Raw genomic sequence first — 19,678 nt, 5'->3', positions numbered from 1 at the left:
CGCGGTGGCAGCCATTCAGACAGCGTGCACCCGGCCTGGCACTGGGCCAGTCCCCAGGACAGGTTTAGATGTGTGCCAATGAGTCACTGGCACAGGTGGGAGGAAAGTGAAGAGGCAGGTGCAAGGAGAGGGTAAGAGGGTGGGGTGGTAGCTGGTGGAAGGACCTACGAGCTCTCCCAGCATCTGCACTCTACCCGCCCCTGACCTGGGTGCTGTACCAGCTTGGGACATTTCACGATCCCCAGCACCCGCCACAAAGCAAGCACCCAGTGGCTGCTGAGGTGAGCTGAAGAGCCACCAAGAGCACAGGGCATGGAGGGCAAGGCCTGGAATGGTGACCTGGACCTGATGGCTTTGACCTGCTACTTGAAGGCTGAGGCGGCGTTTTGTGGTGGACCAGGACAGGGTGGGGGGCGATAGGGGAGGCCGAGAGGGAGTGACTGAGGCTGCCCGTAGCCCAGCTCAGCCGGCGTGTTTTAGGGAGAGGAGGCTGTACACACTGGGAGTGGGGCTGATTGCTAAGGGCCTTGAATGCCAATTCAAGAACCCAAACTGAGGGCAGTGTGTGCCACTGAAGAGTTCTAGCAGAGTCGTGTGATCCCCATGGTCGTGTTTTGAAAGCCCCTTGTCTGTTCCTTTACGGGGAATGACTGTGGTGGGGGTGGACTGGAGATGGGAAGCCCAGTGAAGAGGCTGCCACAGTCTCGTAGGCGAGAAGGGATGGTGGCCACGACCCGGGGGTTAGGGTGACCACGACCCGGGGGTTAGGGTGACCACAGGATGGAGATGAAGGTGGAGTTAGGTAAACACAACGTAAAGGCCCGGCCACCTCCTCTGTGCCCCCCGCAGCCCTGCTGGAGCCCAAACTCCAGCCTCCCAGTCCCACGCTCCCCACAGCTTCCCAGCTTCCTGGCTCCCTGACCCGCAGCACATCTGCAGACTCCCTCTGGCCCGGCCTCCTGGCTCACCTCCAGTCCCCTCCTCCACCTTCTGCTCCCTCGGGTGCAGCACCCTCCCCACCTCGCCACCCCGCTGGGCTGACCACACCCCCTCCCTGCAGTCCGCTCCCCAGCTCCTCCCAGCGGCGTGAGGGAGGGAGGACGTGGCCTCTTAAAAACAAAAACGAAAACAAAAAGCGTGAACTGTCCAGCTCCAGGGCGGGGTGAAGCAGGCAAGGGAACCAGCCCTCAGGAAGCGGTCCCTTAAGAGGTCAGCTTGGGGATTTCGATGTCTTTGTTCAAAGATACCAATGGGAAGTTTTTTAGTTTTGAGGTTTGCTGTCCCTGTTTTTTATGGAGGAAACAGAAGCATTGAGAACACAGGACAGAAAGCAGGATTATTTCCTCCTGGATGGGCTGCTTCTCTAGACACTGAGCTCTCCTCAAGCCCGCCCATAGCTGTGTGGCACCTGTGCAGGCTGCACTTTCTAGGAGCTGCCAGGAGTCTGGGAAGAGGGGTGGCCAACAAGCCTCCAGGGACCCCTGTGCTGGTTTTCTGGCCGGTGGCCAGGCCGCTGGGAGCAGCTCTGTGACCCCCCCCCCCCCCGGCCCCGTCAAGTCTGAACTCCTGTGGAGGTCACTAGGGAGAAACCCCAGGGAAGACCTTGCCTGGAGTCTCAGACCAGGACATCTACGCTGAGCTGGTACCATCTGAGTCGCCTTCTTGGCACCACTGGGGCATTCAGGAACATTGGTGAACTGTCAGCCCACTGGCTGGTCACTCCGGCTTAAAACCCACCACAGCTTTCTCAGGATGAAGCACCTTTGAGGCCCTGCTCCCTCCCCACCCTCGCCTCAGCCCATGGTCCCCTTGCCCCAGCCTCAGCCGACTGCTGGGCTTCCCTCAGTGCCAGGAGGCAAGCTTTCCTCCCCCTCAGAGCCTGAGCCTGTGTCTTCTTGCCTAAAAACTCCCAACTCTGACACCATCCGGACCAGATCAGAGGCCATCCTGTGCCCTTGTGGTACCACGTGTCTCCCCTTTAGAGCCAAGCAGGTCAGACACCTCTCTCCATGCCCCCCAATCCGTTCTCTCCAGAGAAGTAGGGCCCCCCAGTGCCTGGGTGGACCACATTGGCCATTCCACACCTGGTTCTGTCAGGTGACAGGAGTGGTGACAAAGCCAGTCTAGAAGGGGCTGGGGGAGGAAGGTTCTGTCAGGGGACAGGATTCTCACAGGCATCCAGCCACACTATTTGGGACCCTGAGAAGACTCTGTGCCCCCAACTCCAGATCACACCCTGTTGGCAAGGAGGGTGGTGGTGAAGGTAGAATAGCCAGCCAATTTTCAGGGAGCTGAGAGCAGAGACCGATCCAGTCCACTCCCTTGCCCAGGCAAGACCCCAGAACCAGGGTTTATGGAGGTGAGAGGGCCCTGAGTTGAGGAAACAGGGGTCAGCTGTGATGAAGTTCCCACTGTCTAAAGACACACGGGAGCCCAAGATGAGAAACAGTTGATTTCTAAAGAAAGGTTGCCTGCCCTAAGCAGCTGGTCTGAGATACAAACCAACCCCAGAGACCGACCTTCTTGCCAAGCGAGAGAGAGGACACAACACCAGAGGTGACCACTTCCTTTATTGCCTCTGGGCTGGGGTTCAGAGGTATATGGGGGGAGCAGGTGACACTGGACCCAAATTATTGCTACTTGGCAAGGTCACCTTGGGACTTCCCATAGTGCCCTGAGTATGGGTGGGCATGAGCATGCAAATGATATGCAAATGACACGCAAACCAACCCAGGATCCTGCAGAGGGCTCTGGCGCAGCGGAGGGTGCTGGAAGAGTTGGGAACTTTGCCAGCCCGGGAGGGTGATGGGGACACCCAGGTCCTTACCCCACACTGCAGACGGATCCGGCCCAGCCTCAGGGGTCGAGGTTTGGTGGGGGGGTGGTGTCCCTGAGCATCAGCCCTGGTTCTGCTGCTGGTTGAGGAAGAGCAGAAGCCTGGCCCCAAGACAGCAGGAAGGAAGCAGGGTACCCACTAGGCAGTCAGACAGCCCAAGGCCCACCCGGAGAGGGAAGTGACCTGCTCTGTGTCACACAACAAGGCCGGGACAGAGGGGACCAGAATCCAAGCCTCCTGAGCCAGGCAGAGGCCAGAGTGCCTCAGAGGCCAAAGCTAGAAACAATAAAATACACTGATAAATAAACAGAAAGCAAGCCGCCCAGTCCCTGATCCCTGGGCTGAGAGACTCTCCACCAGTTGGGTCTGGGGGGGGCTCTGAGAGCCCAGCCCCAGGACTAAGAGTGGCCGCGTCCTTGATCTTGGTGCTGAGTTGACCAGTCCAGAAGCTCCAGAATGAGGCAGGCCTCAGTTATTATTCATAATCCACCAGGAGGCTAGGGGTCAGAGGTTGAGAATCAGAGGCCATCAGGGGCCCACTGCCACTCCATAGGGCTGTAGAGGGTTGGGGGCCACAGCGTACCTGGGAAGAACACAGTGGTGAGGGTGTCCGGAGCCCGAAGGTGGTCAATGAGGATGCGCTGGAAGGCCTTACTACAGGCAGAATGCTGGTGCCTGGGGAGGGTCATGGAGTGACCTGAGGCTGGAGTTGGTCCCCCGAAGAGCAGCACCACCTGGTGAAGAGCTCCCCACTCCCACCCGTCCTGTTATCGGGATTCAGATCCCAGTCCTGCCTCATACTGGCTCTGAGCCTCCGTTCCCTGTGTGAACTGGGGACAGTGGTGCACACTGCAGCAGGACACGGTGGGGGGGGGGGGCAGGGTTTACACGAAGTAACACACGGGTGCCTGGCACAGGGTGTGGCACGGTGGGAAGCGTGTGTAAGTCCCCAAGGGCCTGCCTCCCGTGCCACCGGCACTGTGTTCAGCTCCTTGCCCGCCAGCGCAGGGCTCATAGGAGGGTGGACCTCTTTTACTCTCATTTTGGAAAGGAGACCCCTGGGGCTCAGAGGGGTAAGTACCCTCCCAAAGTCACACAGCCAGGGAATAATAGTGGATGATTTGAACCCAGGCCTGACTCACTCCAGGGCCCATACTCAATAAATTTTAGTTTTCAGACACCAATCATACCTTCTCCAGGAGGCCTCATCCTGCCAGAACTCATATAGGGTGAAAGAGGCATTGTCCATCTTCTGGGCAGACACGCTGTGGGGCCAAAGAGATGGCCAGGCCAGGCCCAGGCTAACACCACCACTGCCCACCCAGCCGGGGTGTCTAATGGGAACCCTGGCCCAGGATGCCCAGCCCCAGCACTTTGCCCTACTCACTCCCCCCACCCCCACCCGACATTGGCCAGCCTGCTGGCCAGCTGGGGACTCACTGCAGGCAGTGGCTCTGGGCCCCCGTGAAGTCCACGTAGCAGCACAGGGCACGGTGGAAATCCTGCAGGGCTTCCTCTGCCACCTGCACCTGCCGCTGGGCCACGAGGATGTGCTGGCAAGAGAGGCCCCCTGGTCAGCCAGGGTAAGGCAGGGCACGGGCGAGGGACCGGATGTGGCCTTCAGGAGGACCCTGCCCTTCCTGACTTGCACCAGCCCCGGCCCACCGTGAGGTGGAGCTCCGGCCCCAACCCGGCCCCTGACACTGATTCCATCCTCCTGTCCCTGTGGCCAAGGTCACTGCCTCCATCCAGCCACTGTCTCTCTCCTGGAGTATGCGCATTTCCCCCTCCAACCTCCATCCACACGCCCAGACCGGCTTTCAGGAATGCAGATGAGGGAAACTAATGCCCAGAGAGGGGCCATGATTTCTACAGGATCACACAGCAAGGGCCAGAACCCAGCACCTTGGGGGATGAGGGCTGGGCCAAACCTGGGAAAAGGGCATCTGTATAACACAGAGGCCAAGTGGGCAGCAGGCCCCGTGAACCCCCTCACTTAATGAGCACCTCCTCCTGGCACCATACCCAGCTGCCTGTCCCTCTCCTGGACTCACCGACTCAGGCCCCTTGGTAAGCTCCTCTTCATGCAGAGGTTCCAGCCTGGGGGCCTGTGAGGGACACAGAGTGTGTGCAGGGCCCCCGGCGTGTGCCTGGCGTAGGCGGATTCCAGGAAGGTCCTCCCCCTTGGGGCACTGGCCACGTGACCACTCACCTTACACTCGAGCTGGTCAATGAGCTCCTGGAGACGGTTGACCTGGAGCCGCCACTGCATCTCGGCTTCTGAGCTCTGCCCTGGGGTGGGAGACACACGGCGGGGAAGTCCGGGATGGGCCCCCGCACGGCGGGAAACCTCTCAGGATGAAGTGAAGGGCAGTGGAGGAGTGGACACTGGGCCCCCCCCGACCCTCCTCAGCCAGATCTCCCACCCTGCCACAGGCGCACCTGTGTCCAAGGAGGGGGAGGAGCCAGGAGACCAGGTGGGTGACCGGCCGATGCTCCGCAGCGCCCTGCGCCCTGCCCGCCGGCTGCCATGGGGTCTGCTCTTCACCTCCACACTGTCTTCGTCTGACCTAGGGAAGTGGAAGGTCGACTCTCTGCTCCCAGACCCACAGGCCAAGGACTGGGGCCCCAGAACAGGGCCAGACCTGGGTGGGGCAAAACAGGCTTCCCAGGACATTGAGACCCAGCCTCAAAACCAGCCGCCCCCTCTCACCCCTTCTTGGCCTCCCTGCCAACAAGAATGTCAGCTCTGGGATACTGGAGGTACGGACTGTGATGGAAGCCAAGGGCCCTGGAATGTGGTGACAATGACCAGCAGGGCACCTCACGTACCGTGGGCCCCGGGCCTGGGCTTCCAGGGTATCTGACGCCCCTTCTAGTGAGCTCTGCAGGGCTTGTAGCTGGCTCACCGTCTCCCGCAGGAGGAAGCGGGTCACAAACTGGTCCACCTTGGAGGCCCGCTCATACTCCTGGGGGCAGAGGGGTCATGGTCAACATTTCCTGGTCTTAGGCATATATTTCTGAATGCGGAGCCACTGCCCTGCTCCCCTACCCCTTGCCCATGAAAACAGCAGAGGCAGCATGAGGAGCAGAGAGCATGCAACCAGAGCAGGACAGCGCTGGGACTGAGAGCAAGGGCCTGGACCCTCCTCGTCTGGGCCTGGCCTCCCTTCCTGGGAGGTGTGAGGCCAACATACAGGGAGGCCTCTGTTGTTTTCTGGGCCCTAAGGCCCCTTCCCCGTTGGGACCACCACCTTCGGCCAGTGTGGCCCCAGGCACAGCGAGGTGGGTGGGGGGTAGAGCAGGTCACAGGGCATCCAAGGCCAGTTTTGACACATGAGGCAAAACGATAGTGTGATGTGGCCCCAACTTACCAGCTGGCCCTAAACTCATAGTCTATGCATGCATTCATTCATTCACTCATCCATGCAACAAACATTTACCTTTTCCTGGGAGCTGCAGATACAAGACAGCCAGCCAGGTCACTGTCCTTACACACACACCAGCACTGATCCCTAGATCACTAGCCTCCACTTAGCCCCTCCCAAGGTGGGCAGAAAAGACAAGGCCGACACGTGCCAGGCCCTATGCTGCTTATGTGGGATGCTCAGAGACTCTCCAACTACCTTCACCTCCTTGTGCCTCAGTTTCCTCACCTAGAAAACAGGGATGATAACAGCCATCTCACTGAGCTGCTGAAAAACTTCAATGAGTTAATTCCTACAAAGGACACAGACCAGGATGGAAGTCCTGAGGAGCCATGGTCTAGCCAGAGGCTTGCCCACCCGTCACGAGGGGCTCCAGAGGAACCATCCATCGGGGGCTTCATCTCCTGTCTGTGACCTGCCTCAGCTCAGTCATCAGATGGCCCCTGCTGGGCCAGGCTTATGAGCCAGGAGGCAGGAACAGAATGGGGGCTGAGTCCTCTCACTCTTAGACAGGCCAATGGCTTCTGTCCTGTCTCTCCAAGCCTGGTCTCCGGACTTCCTAGCCATGCTCTGAGCTCCCTGAAATCCTTCCAATAAATTCCCTTTTGAGCACTTAAGATGATTGATCAGTCTCTGTTACTTGCAACCAAAAAACCTGGCTTAACATAGTACCTACTATGTGTCGGGCCCTGTTCCGAGCAGAATTTCATTTAATTCTCATAACAACTTACGGGAACTGTAATTGACCCCATTTTGCAGACGAGAAGACTGAGGCCCAGAGCAGTTGATTACCTTGGCCAAGATCACACAACTGTTAGTGGCAGAGTCAGAATTCAAACCCAGATCACAAAAATTCCTCTCTACTTAAGACTAAGCACCTTACAAGCATTGCCTCATTCGTGATTATTAGCCCCGTTTTACAGCTGAGAAACCAAAGCCACAAATCACAGAGTAAACGGAGCCAAGTTGTACCTGTGGGTTCTGGGAGGAGGAGCTTAGAGTCTGGAGGTGGTGAGGTTGACCCATGAGGTCACAATGTGGCCTCCATGGGACAGAGCAGGGGCAGGGTGCCCCCCCGCCAGCCAGAAGGCAGGGCAGAGGCAGCATGGGCTGTGGCCCCCAGTGGTGACCGGCCCTGCCATGGGAAACAACAGTTCTCACAAGAGGACCAAAGTGCCCAAGCAGGCCCGCAAGGAGAGGCCGCCCGACATGGACAAGGCTGGGCGGAAACAGCAGTTCTTCAGCCACCTCAAGCGGAAGAAGCCAAGCGTGAGTGCCAGGGTCTAGGGGTAGGTGGGAGTCAGGGGTACTTGAACAGGTGGACAAGAGGGAATGCTGGGAGTCTAGGCCTTGTGGGCATAAGTCCGAGGGCCTCCTGAGGATGAGGGTCCCAGGAACTCCTATGGGTGTGGTTGGGTCCTAAAAGCCCAAAAGGGACAGTAGGGATTCAAAAAACCAGGAGACTTGGGAGTCCAGGAAGGTGGGCAGGAAGGGATTCTCCCAACCCGGACAGATGGATAGAGGGCTCAGCATGGGGAATCAGCCCTAGCTGGGACCACAGAGGCTATGGACACAGGATGTTCCCTTATGCCCCCTTCCAGCTCCCAGCCTCAAAATGTGCTATTTTTCTGGGGTGGATTAGAGTCCCAGCACCAAGGCTAGGAGGGCAGGCAAAGATCCCATAAACGTCGAAGGTGCAAGGTCTCGGGAGGTCAACCTAGGGTGGGTAAGGGTTTTCAGAGGGAAGGCAGGGGTCCTGGGTGATGGGATAGGGGGAGACCCACTCCTGGTCCCGGGCATGGAGGCCGGGAGTCCTGAAAACGTAAAGCGGACAGAGTCCTAGGAGACAGGACCTGGGTAGGTGCGGATCCTCAGCAAGAAGACACGGTATGCTCTTCCCCCTCACGCTCCTACCCCACCCCCAGGCCAAGATCGTGCTGCTCTTCCCCTTGGACAAGCGGCAGCAGCTAGCCGAGGTGGCGGCGGGCCCTGGCGCGCGGCCTGGGCGGCCAGGCGAGGACGCGACGGGCGCCCCGGCGGGCTCCCCGGCGGCGGCGCCCATGCTGCGAGGAGCGGGCGACGGCGCTGATCAGCGCGAGGGCGCGCGCGAGAGAGAGATGAAGAAGATCTTGGTCCTGCTGCTGCTGCTGGACGCGCGGCTGCAGGAGGAGGGGCGCTGTGCGGCGGGCGCGCCTGGGGGCGGGGCCGGAACGGGGGGCGGAGCCAAGGTGGCGCAGGGCTGGCAGGGGCTGTACGCGCGTCTGCCGACCGAGAGCGGAGCGGACCGCGAGGCCGACCCCGCCGAGGAGCAGCCGCGCAAGCGGCGCCGCTGCCCTTGCCCGCGGCCCTGAGCGCCCGGCCGGGCCCCCGGCCCAATAAAGAGCGCATAGCAACCCTGGCGCCAGCTAGCTCTGTCCGAGGCGGCGCGACACCGAGCTGGGTGAGGGAAACTGAGGCCCAGGACGAGACGGAGGAAACAGGAATATTGATGGCAGAGCAACGGCCACGGCCTGCCGCCCAACTGTGCCTTCCCCTTGTGACCCAAGCGTCAGAACCCCTGCCCCGAGCTGGGGAGGGGCACCCTGCCACAGTGGAGGGAGGCTAGTTCCCTCTTCCCCCAACTCCAGGCCCTGCCTGGGTCACAGACCCTTCAAGGTCTGCAGGCCCAAGGGAGGGCAGTTTGAGCAAACCCTGGCTTGGCCACGCTCGGAGGAGGGGGCTGCTTCCCACAGAGGCCTAACATCTCCGAGAGTCCCCAACATTCACAGGTCCTTCTTAGGCACAGGGAGGGGCCCAGGCAAACAGCCACCACCCTGGAAAGAACTGTGAAGGCCCCACGCTCAGCAGGGCTGGGGCCTGGGGACTCACAGTCTGCCTGTGAGCACACCCAGAAGGAGAGGCTGGGGTCTGGGCCTCTGATCCCTCACCCCTGCCACCACTTTGCTTGGTGACCCCCAAGTCACCTCAGTCACTTGTCTCCCAGCCTACTCTGAGCCATCCCTTTGCCCACATTGCAGCCAGAGACTTCTTCCAAACCACTCAGCTATCTGTAGGACAGTGCACTGTCCTCACAAGCTCCCACTGATTCTACATGGCCCACAGGGAAATGCCCAAACTTACTGTTGTCACGTGTAGGCCCAGCCCCCAGCCTTAGTCTCTCCCTCTAGGGCTTCTGAGGGACTCCTATCCTCACCCCTGCTCTGGCCTTATTGCCACTGTGGTCTCCAAAGCAAGGTTCACCTCCCTAATTCACCCAGGAGAGGCCTGGCATGCTTTCTGTGAGAAAGATCCAGCTGCTTGTTCTCATTCTCCTGGGTCCCAAACCCAGCTCCAGACCGGAGTGCTGCCCCAGCTCTACCTAACCTGAAGCCAGCCTTCCACTCGTGACCACCTCAGAATGTCCCAAAGGGGGCAGATGCAGCAGGGGCCCCAGCTGATTAAAGACATAGGCCCAGCTTCTGCTGAACATGCACTTTCATTTGTGTCAACACAATCGCCATCCCTTCCGTATCCCCCTGCATCAGGCGGAGGTCGTGTGACCCATAGCATCTCTCCGAAATGTAAGAACAGACCCTTTCCTACCATCCATGTGGTTACAATCACGGTAACCATGTTCCTCAATGTGGCCACGCGTCCTGGTCATACGTGATTGGTCCTATCAGCCTCTTCCCTGGGACTGTAATTCAGGAGCTGTGAGAGACTGTTCGCTACATGAACATGTGTGGGCTTAAGCCAGTCTTCAGAATAAAACATGCAGAGACAGTACACATCCTGCAGTCAGGCCTACTTCCAGTCTGTTCCTGAAACCTGATTTCATCTTTGCCCTTGGTATCCATAAGACATACAAGATCCCTGTGATAAAATCCCTATTTTGGCTTAAGTTCCCCTGAGTAGGTCTTCTACTTGCAACCAAAATGGTCCTAAAGAGAATAGACTCTGCAGAGACAAGAAGTGGCCTTTTCCTGTGTGAGGATTAGGACTACCTTTTGGAGGAAGAAATTGAGCCCAGAGAGAGATTGGGACTTGCTCAGGGGCACACAACGAGTCATCTTCAGAACCGAGTCACAAACTCAGGTCCACAAGCGTCCATCCATGGAAGCCCCTGAAGGTAGGGTCCCTATGTGGGCGGCCTGGGCCCCTCAGGGCTGAGCACACAGAGGTCCTCAGAGCGGCTATAGATCTGTGATTAGAGCTGTCTTGTCAGCACTGGATTGGGGCAGGGAAGGGGGGGTAGGTGCACACCCGGCCAGAACACCTCAGATAATCTGACGTGGTTTGGGGAAGGAATCAGATTGGTTGTGCTGGGCAGCTAAGGCCAGATCCCCCAATGCCCAAATCACTGTTCTTGGCCTTGTCCCAGAAGAGTGGATGTGTCCAGGGGGTTTTCATGGGTGGAGAGGGCTATGGGAAAGCACAGCAGGTAGTGAGGACTGAGGTCACAATGAGTCCAATCCAAGTTCTTTTCCTTCCTTCTCTGACCACCCCCTCCCACCTCCACAACCAAGGCCAGGAGAGAGGTGCCAGGAGACTGCCTGGGGCTCAAGGACTGGGCTGGACTCCTGGGTCCCCAAGGGAGGATATAGGTCCGGAGAACATTGCAACAAGTCCCCTTCATTGTTAGAGTTCTGTTGCGCCTGGCGGCTTCTCCTTATTTAGGATTTGATGTGGCCGTCTCATCATCCGCCTCCTCCAGGGCTGTGAGCAGGCCATGTAGCAGAGGTGAGTCCTCAGAGAGTCTGGTGCAAGGTGGAGCGTGGAGCCTGGAGCCAGAGGAGGGCGAAGAAGCCTGAAGTGGCTGAAGCCCAGCAAGAGCGGAGACTGACACTGGAACCAGAGGCGGGGCCTCGGGCCTATGGGCGGAGCCAAGAGCTGAAAAGGTACTTCCAGTCTGGCCGGAAGAGTGGAAGCTCAGGACCAGAAGCTGCAGCCAAGACTTGAGAGCGCTGGGTCTGTAGCCAGAAAGGCTAGGACTTAGGCCTGGGGCCAGAACCCAGAGCTGAAAAGCGGGCCTCCAGTGAGGCCAGCAGAGGCGGAGCCTCAGGCAGGGGGCGGAGCTGAGCCTCTGGGGGCGGAGCCTCTGGCGAAGGGTGGAGCCGAGCCCGGAAAGCCATGGTGGCCTCGGTGTCTGGAAGCGGGCGGGTTGGTCGGCCACCCTCGCTGGGCCGCGTGGCGGTGGTGATAGACCAGGGCTCGGGCTTCATCAAGGCGGGCTTCGCGGGCGAGCACCAGCCGCGCCTGGTGCTGAAGAGCTCCAGCCTGGTGCCCAGCTGGGACCGGCCCGTGCTGCCCGGAGCACTGGGCTGCGAGCTGATGGGTGGTGTGGCGCGGGCACACCCCATCAAGCACGGTGTGGTAGTGGACTGGGAGGCCCTGGAGGGGCTGTGGGAGCGCCTGCTGGTGGGCGGCCTGCGGGTGTGCCCAGAGCAGTGGCCCGTGCTAGTGAGTGATTCTCCGTCGGCACCACCGGCGGGCCGCGAGAGGATAGCCGAGCTGCTGTTTGAGGCCTTGGCAGTGCCCGCGTGCCACATGGCCAGCACAGCGTTGTTGGCGCTCTGCTCCACTGGCGCTTTCAGCGGGCTGGCCGTGGAGGCAGGAGCGGGCGTGTGCCATGCCACGCCCATCTATGGGGGCCACTCTTGGCACGAGGCCACATTCCGGCTGGACGTGGCAGGCAGCACCCTGTCACGCTACCTGCGGAACCTGCTGGTGGCAGCATACCCCCACCTACAGCTGCGGGCCCTGCCCCGCAAGGCCATCACACAGCTCAAGAAACGCTGCTGCTATGTGTCACTGGACTTTGAGGGAGACCTTCAGAACCCTGACCGCCACCATCCGGCCACTTTCTGCTTAGGCAAGGGGTGCTCTGTCTGTCTCAGCAGCGAGCGCTTCCGCTGCCCAGAACCCATCTTCCAGCCCAGTCTGCTAGGCCAGGCCAAGCCAGGACTGCCTGCACTGGTCTTCCGGGCACTGCAGAAGGTTCCTGCAACACTACGGAAACGGCTGGCTGATACCGTGGTGCTGGCCGGTGGCTCCACACTTTTCCCTGGCTTCACTGAGCGCCTGGAAATGGAGCTGGAGGCGCAGTGCCGGAGGCACGGCTATGCAGCACTGAGGCCTTGCCTGGTGGCCAAGCCCGGGCGTGGCACAGCTGTATGGACAGGCGGCTCCATGGCGGCCTCCCTGCGCTCCTTCCAATGCCGCTGGATAACCCGGGCCATGTACCAGGAGTGTGGCTCCAGGCTGGTGCACGAAGTATTCAACTGAGTCGTGTTGTACCGGAGGGGAGGTGCCACCTGAGGGGCTGCAGAGGCAGGGGCTCGGTGGGCGGAGCTATAGCTCTATCAGAGACATTGAGTTCCAGATAAAAGTCTCACGTGATCGGAGCTGGCAGAGTCATCATGTGCTGATGGGTCGCCCCTAACCCTTACTGAGCCAGGAGAAGGTGGTCTGGACTCCGAGGACCCTCACTTCAACCTAGTAGTTTGAATCTATCCTAACCAGTGCCAGTTCAGAGAATACCAGTCCAGGTGCCTACCCCCAGGGCCCTGTTTCCATGGCAACAAGGAAGGCAACACTCCCACTGGTGTCCAGGCCACAGATACGGAAATTATTACAACACGTCAACCCCTCACCCTATACCGTTTGGATTCCCATCCTATGCCAAGCCCCAAGGGGTGACCTTTTGAAAACCGAAAAAATCCCATGTAGAAGCAACCAGAAAAGGAAGCCCTGTCCTCAGTTGATCACTGACTCACTGAGGGCCTCAGTTTCCCCTTCTGTAAAAAGTGGGGTCAGGCACAATCCTGGATCTCCTCCCTGTTCCCTCCTAGCCTCATTATTAAGAGCTATGGGACAAAGGGGGGGTGGAGACATTTCTTAAAAGGAACACACAAAGGGAGGGGTGGCTTGTATTTTCAAAGTCACAATCCAAGAGCCTAAAGCCCTGGCTGTGAGCACTGTTTGTGCTTATAGGCACATGTGGCCACACATGCGTACAAACACCCTGCCCCCACCCCCAGGTTCCACACACCAGCATGGGCCTATGGCCGTGTGTGAGCACGCCCTCCCCCATCCCATCCCTGCTGGGTCCTGGGCTCAATACCCCACAACAGTTAGGTCTCGCCAATAACAGCCGCAGCAGCGGCTCTAGGTATTAAGTGGCTGCTGTGTGCCAGGCAGAGTTCTGGGTGCTGGAAATAGAGTAGAGAGCAAGAAAGACAAAAATCCCAGCCTTCGCTCTCATTTAATTGTCACAGCAAATGTATGGAGGTAAGTTCTATTATTATCCCCAGTTTACAGATGAGAAAACTGAGGCCGAGAGAGAAAGGTGCACAGCTAGAAAGTGAGAGAGCCATGATTTGAACTCAAGCCTCTAGCTTCACAGCTTTGAGCCCTGACAGTGGCAGCTCCCACAGCACAGCAGACACCCCTGCCCTCACTCCCAGCCTTCCAGCATCAACCCCGCCACTCACCAGCTTGGTGGTGTCCATGGCAGTGAGCACTGCACAGTTCAGCGACTCCAGGGCAGCCAGCACAGGCCGGTAGACACCCAGGTGTTCTGAGAAGTAGTCTGTGGGCAGAGGAGGTGCTCAAAGCTTCCCGGACCACCTCCCACCTACTCTGTTACCCAGCCTGGAATTCCTCACCAGCCAACCAGGCCTCGTATCCTGAGCCAAGCCCATCCCGTCCCACTACGGGAGGAGGAACAGCCTGTCATCATGCCCACCTGCCCAGGGGTCCCAGGAGAGCAGCGCTCCCATGGGCCTACTCACCACACAGTCTCTCTGTTTCCAAATTGCTGTGGGGAAAAGAGAAGGCACCCGTCAGTCCCACAGACTTAAGTCTGTGACCTGGGACTTTGGAGCCAACGTTCCTCCCGCTGCCCGCCCAGCTCGGCCTGACGAGAAAGCTACTACTGCCTCTACCCCAGGTTAAGCTGCTCAGTGGGCCGAGGGGCAGCAAGGGTACTACTGAGGGCAAAAATTCAGACCCACTCGTGGCCTCCAAGGAGATTTCAGGCCCAGGGAGAGAAATGTGGACACAGGCCAGAGAGGAGGGGTCAGAGCTGGGAAGGGGAAGCCAGGTCTGGGGAAGTCCGGAGAAACCACGGGGTATTACTTGGTAGGTTCGGGAGGGCTTCCAGGAGGCTACTTCAGTTAGGCCTTGAAGGACAAGGAATTTGATTAGAGTGTCTGGTGGTGGGGAGTGCTAGCACTGCAGACAAAAGGTCCAGCTCAGGCTTCAAAACAGGGAAGGGCATGGCAGCCTTGAATGCTGACCCAGAGTCTGGAATTTATTCTAAGGTGATGCAGGGGGAGAGGGAGGGACAGCTGTGTATGCATGTGCACGCACGTGAGGAAGCACGGGGAGGAAAGCGTGCAACTCCTGCTAAGGCCTGCAGATGTGGGAACACACATGGGGAGGTAGGTGCGTATTTGTGCACTTGCATCCATGGGTGGAAGCCGGCGGGGCCCAGCCAGTCTCGGGCATCCTCTTGTCCCTGCAGGAAGCGGGAATGGGGAGGGGGGGACACCTGTGGGCTGAACCACGGGTGGTGACTCAGACCTGGCTATTTTGGGGTCCCAGCTGGAAGCAGTGTGATGGACAAGGCTGGAGCCAGGGAGGGGGTGAGTGGGCGGGTAAAGCTGGCATCGGGCCCTGGCACCTCTCTCCCTATGCAACCTCCCAGCCTCCACAAGGAACCAAGGCAGCAGGGGACACAGTGGGGCTGGGATAACCTAGCCTCACATCTACCCACGGCTCACCCACCCCCTCTTGTACTTACTTGGTAGAGTGCCCATCAATGCCGTTGAACAGCTCCCGCAGCTCCCCAGGGCTGAGAACCCCATCAGCAAAGTAATTCTGGAATTCCTCAAATGAGAGCTTACCATCATCTGGGGGGGGGGGCAGGGAGCAGAGCTAGTATCCCTGACCCCTGCCACCAGATCAGACCCCCCTCCAAAGACTACTCAGCCAGGTGGAATGGAATTCTGAGCTTGCGGCAGGGGGGGGGGGGGGGACCTGGCTGTTGGGAGACAAAAAGAGTCCCTGGAGGTGCCCACTTCAGGCAACAGGGCCCACTTTGCAGGCACCCAAGGGACAGGGCAGCACACACATATTACATAGGGACTCAATACGTGTTTGCCAAATGAACAGCCTGGGACACGGCCAGATCATGGTAGGACCTAGACGTCACTCAGAGGACTTGGAGGCTGAGTCTCTGCCACCAGCCTGGCTCCAGGCTGCTCTGGACCCACGCCCTTCACAGAGAAGCCACTGGGAGGCAGATGAGATCTTCCTAAGAGTTGGATCCCCTGCAAGCAGCAGCAGGCTGGCTTAGGAGGGAATGACCTCCTCTTTGCAGGGGCCACGTAACAGTCTAAGAGCCCCAGTGGGATGGCCAAAGACACTGAGGATTTGGCCTGTAAGGTCTGTAAGCAGATGGGGTTGGGGGAGCAGAGGAGGGTAGGGTCTGAGCCTCCCAGACAGAACGCTGTGATCCAAATAAGACCATGTGTCCTGATCAGTGGGTTAGGACATGATCCTGGCTCTAGGAAGCTTAAACACAAAAGGGTCTGAAGACCCCGGAGAGAAGTGAGGCCAAGGCTGACTGGCTGCCTCAGCTCAAACCCTCAACTGGCCAATCAGGGCACAGTGGGCTGCCCTAAGTCACCTGTGGGCAGCAATTTGCTTGCGGGCTCCCTTGAGGGCTCCTGCTTTAGCTTTCAAGGTTTTCCCAGATTGGGGTCTGAGACTGCCCAGGACCTACGGCCAAGGAAGCTGATTCCCTGGACCCAGCAGCATCGTGTGCAAGCCCTCCCTGGGTCCAGGTGACTGGTCATACAGAATGTTACCGAGCCCTCTAAAGATCTAAGAGTAAACCCCCCACGGGCCTCATCTCTATCACCCCACCTTTCCAAGCCCCTTACACAGGGAGCCTGGGACGAAGCATCACACAGACTTGGGTCCAAGGCCCACCACTTAAAGGCTGTGTGACTTCAGGCAACCTGTTTCACCTCTCTGGGCTTCTGCTCCTTTGTCTGTGAAATGGGGTGAAGAATTCCCACCTAGCTGGTGATTGTGAGGACAACATGAAGTCATATAGAAGAATTACCCATAACTGTGCCAGGGCACTGTGTGAGAGTACGCCCCCACCTCCAGCCTCTGACTAAACATTCCCTCCGCTCTCCATCCTGCCAAGCTCAACTCCAAACAGCACTCCCTCTGGGAAGGATGCCTTGAGTGATTTTCCTGATTTGGGTTTCCCCAAGATTCTTCTCCATTCTAGACTGTACCCCCAAGTCCCACACCCCCCTGAGCCTCCCTGATGTCTCCCACCCCTCCCCACACTGTTGACCCAGGGGAAGCCACAACTCACCATTCTTGTCTGCTCTGCGGAAAACCTGGAGGACAAAGGGGCATAGATGGGAACTGGAAGCGCTGCCTGGGAGGCAAGAGGCCTCCACCCAACTCATCAGGGCCCCAGCTGCGGCCATGCTGCCCCCACATCGCCTTTCCTCCTGCCCAGCCTGGTCCCAACTCCCTGCCCAGATCAGCCCTGCAGGAGGTTTTCCAACAAGGGGGGCACAGGAAGATCACACAGCAGGTCCCACCATTTGCTCACTTCTCCTGCAGGGCCTGGCCTCACGGCGGGTGCTCCAGGCCAGCTTCTGGCACCCCCACCTCCCACACCTTGAGCCTATCCTGGATTCTGTCTGATGCATCAGCCCTTGGCACGGTCCCAGCCTGAGGAAGGAGGGGAGATGGGCCAAGTTCCTGGGCCCTTGTCCCAGACCTGAACCCAACTCTGCGGCATGGCCATGGTCCATCCCAGACTCTACCTGCTCAAGGCTGTTTCCCTGGGTGCTTAAGACCCTGATATGTGGGCAGTGGCTAGTCCTTTCTCTGTGGGTGCCTGGGGTTAACCCTTCCAGGGCTGGGGCTTCCTATGAGTCTGACTCACTGTGAAGGCCTTGGGCAGGCTCGTGTATGCGTGTGTATGTGCATGTGTGTGTGTACGCACATGTGCAAGGGGAAGTGAGAGTGGCACAAAGCAAGGGTGGACAGATTATATTTACAGAGAAGCAGAGATGAAGGGCAACAAAGGCAGACACAGAGGAGCAGAGTCAAGACATGTTCAGGGACCAGAGACTCCCAAGTCACCCAAAGCAGCCCAGCAAATGGGAGACCAGCACACCTGGCAAGGAGGGGCAGGCCAAAGCCTGGACAGAGAACCCCTAGCAGCTCCAGGTCCTGAATGCCACTCCTCTCTAGCTGTTTTCTCTGGGTCAGTGATGCACTGGCATGAATCTAACCCCTGGCCAGAAACCTGACTCACAGAAGGCCTGCCACTGGCTCAGGGTCACACAGCAGCCCAGCGTGGCCTGACTGGGGCAGATGGAGATGGTGGGGAGGGGTGCAACGTTGGGAGTGAGGATATCTGGGGCCACACCCTAGCATGCCTCTGCCTCCATGTGTGATTGTGGACATGTTCCGAACTCCGCGGGCCTTGGTTTTTCCACCTGGGAAGCGGGTACCTTCCATCCAGGAGGACTGTGGTCAAGGTGCTGAGTCACTAGGGACAGCAGGGAAGGGAATACAGTCTTCCCCACAGGCAGACACCTCTGAAAGTCGGGGCAGGAGTGGACCAGGATGGGGTGAGCACTAGGGTGAAAGGGGGGAAGGGCTCAGGGAAGGGACTGAGGCCTGGCTAGGCTGCTCCATGTTGGTACCCCAATGGGACTGGCAGGCCCACCTGCCACCCACAGGAGGGATGTACAGACCACTGTGGGCAATCCTGACCAACCATGGGACCCCATGGCTCCTGGGTCAGATCTGAGGGACTCTTGGGATCAGCACTGGGTCAGAAGTCAGAAGGCGGTTTATTCTTCCAGGCTCCCCTGCCCGGGTCAGCCCAGCTTAGGGTTGCCATAGAGGGAACTTCTCCTGCGATCAAGTGTTGACCGTCCCCACTGCATCAGACATAGATGGGGTGGACTTGGGGGTGGGGGCAGCAGGGGCAGTGACACCGAACCAGGAGACAAGGAGAGATAAGGAGAGAGACAGAGAACGGAGACAGCAGGGTCAGAGAGAGACAGCGAGAAGCAGAGATCCAGAGACAGAAGAAGCAGGGGCCCAAAACAGCCCTGGAGGGAAAGACACGCACAGAGACGCACAGCCGGGGGCAAGGAGAGACAGCGAGAGACTGAGAGCCCAGCGAGACACCGGGAGAGAGAGGACAGAGCTGGAGAGACAGCGACGACCCCAGGGCCAGAGGGCCCGCGCCCCCTGCCCGCTCCCCACTCACGTCCTGGAAGAGCGCGTGGCCGGCGGGCCCGGCGGCAGGCGCGGGGGGCCGCCGGGGCTCGGGCGCAGGCGGCCGGATCAGACACACGGTGAGCAGCCCCGCGCACGCCATGGCGCCGCCACCCACTCGGCAACGGCTCAGGCTGGGGCTTGGCTGCGGCTCCCGCTTCTGGACGCCGCCGCCTCGGACTTGGGCTGCCGCCCGCCCATTGGCGCCGGCGCGGACGCCCAGGGCCCCGCCCCCCGCGGCTCCAACCCCGCCCCCCCCCCCCCCCCCGCCCAGCTGGCCACGGGCGCCCCTTCCCCCACCCCTCCCGAGGGGGCCGCTTCCCCAACTGGAGAAGGCAACTCCGGCCTTCAGATGGGCAAGAGCCACACGATGTAGAACTCCAAAAGCCTTCTGGTACCAGAGTCTCCAGGGAGGTTGGCAACTGTGGAGTCAGGAGCCACCCGAGGGGTCGCTGCCAGCTCGGACTGGCTGTGCGCGCGCGGGGCGGGGGGAGGGGGGGCGCGGGGGCTTGGGAGTACTACACAGCCGGGAACAAAACGGAAGGGGGTGGCACCACGTGCCCACCGAGGGCAGGTCCCACACCACGGTAGGGTCAAGAGAGCAAACTGCAGTACAACAGAGTGACACATTGTGGGTGAGACCTGCAACGGACTTCACCTCTGAGCATCTGTATCCTTTTCTGCAAAATGGGGTTAATCAGAGAGACCATAAAGGATTAGTGTGGGGACTCACCTACTGACTGTAAAGGGTTTGAAATAGGAACTGGCTCAGAGAAAGCTCACCTAGGGGTTAAACAGGTCTGTGCGGACTGCTTCCCAGTCCCCCTCCTGTCCCCTTTCAAACTCAATTCAGGTGTCTTTTCCCTCCCCTTCTGGCCCCTCTTCATCTGCCACACAGCAGCCAAAGGGAACTTTTAAAATATAAAACAGGGTATGTCACTGCTATCTCAGGCTCACCAGTGAGTCTGAACTTCTCTCCACTCTGGCCCTTACCTCAGGACTCCACACTGGTTTCTCTCAGCTCCTCTGTGCCCTGTTCCCTCCTGCCCCAGGGCCTTTGCCCACACTGCCCTGTCCGCTAGGTGTGTTCATATTTTCC

General features: G+C 59.2%; 3 protein-coding genes across 4 annotated transcripts; 2 read left to right on the top strand and 1 right to left on the bottom strand.

Annotated features, from left to right (window-relative positions):
• Nucleotides 1–2,552: 2,552 nt before the first annotated feature.
• On the bottom strand, nucleotides 2,553–18,783 carry NECAB3 (N-terminal EF-hand calcium binding protein 3). 2 transcript variants are annotated; one of them, XM_045806711.2, is made up of 13 exons: nucleotides 18,572–18,783; nucleotides 16,643–16,667; nucleotides 15,050–15,158; nucleotides 14,037–14,062; nucleotides 13,737–13,834; nucleotides 5,669–5,805; nucleotides 5,279–5,406; nucleotides 5,049–5,128; nucleotides 4,891–4,944; nucleotides 4,277–4,389; nucleotides 4,027–4,101; nucleotides 3,420–3,511; nucleotides 2,553–3,333 (listed from the first exon to the last, which is right to left on the bottom strand). In XM_045806711.2, the coding sequence occupies exons 1-13, from the start codon at nucleotides 18,680–18,682 to the stop codon at nucleotides 3,305–3,307; spliced, it is 1,077 nt and encodes a 358-aa protein (XP_045662667.1). In that variant the 5' UTR covers nucleotides 18,683–18,783; the 3' UTR covers nucleotides 2,553–3,304. The 2 variants fall into 2 exon arrangements, with proteins under 2 accessions (XP_045662667.1, XP_087709779.1); XM_087853653.1 differs by lacking the exon at nucleotides 4,027–4,101.
• C22H20orf144 (chromosome 22 C20orf144 homolog) lies at nucleotides 7,148–8,615 on the top strand. The gene is made up of 2 exons (XM_045810026.2): nucleotides 7,148–7,533; nucleotides 8,190–8,615. The coding sequence occupies exons 1-2, from the start codon at nucleotides 7,300–7,302 to the stop codon at nucleotides 8,613–8,615; spliced, it is 660 nt and encodes a 219-aa protein (XP_045665982.2). The 5' UTR covers nucleotides 7,148–7,299.
• On the top strand, nucleotides 11,235–12,826 carry ACTL10 (actin like 10). The gene has a single exon (XM_045806710.2). The coding sequence runs from the start codon at nucleotides 11,374–11,376 to the stop codon at nucleotides 12,526–12,528; it is 1,155 nt and encodes a 384-aa protein (XP_045662666.2). The 5' UTR covers nucleotides 11,235–11,373; the 3' UTR covers nucleotides 12,529–12,826.
• Nucleotides 18,784–19,678: the final 895 nt, after the last annotated feature.

This window comes from Ursus americanus, chromosome 22 (assembly GCF_024610735.1).
Source record: "Ursus americanus isolate L20-20 chromosome 22, mUrsAme1.1.p, whole genome shotgun sequence".
NCBI classification, from domain to species: Eukaryota; Metazoa; Chordata; class Mammalia; order Carnivora; family Ursidae; genus Ursus; species Ursus americanus.
This window is presented reverse-complemented; position numbering and strand designations above follow the sequence as displayed.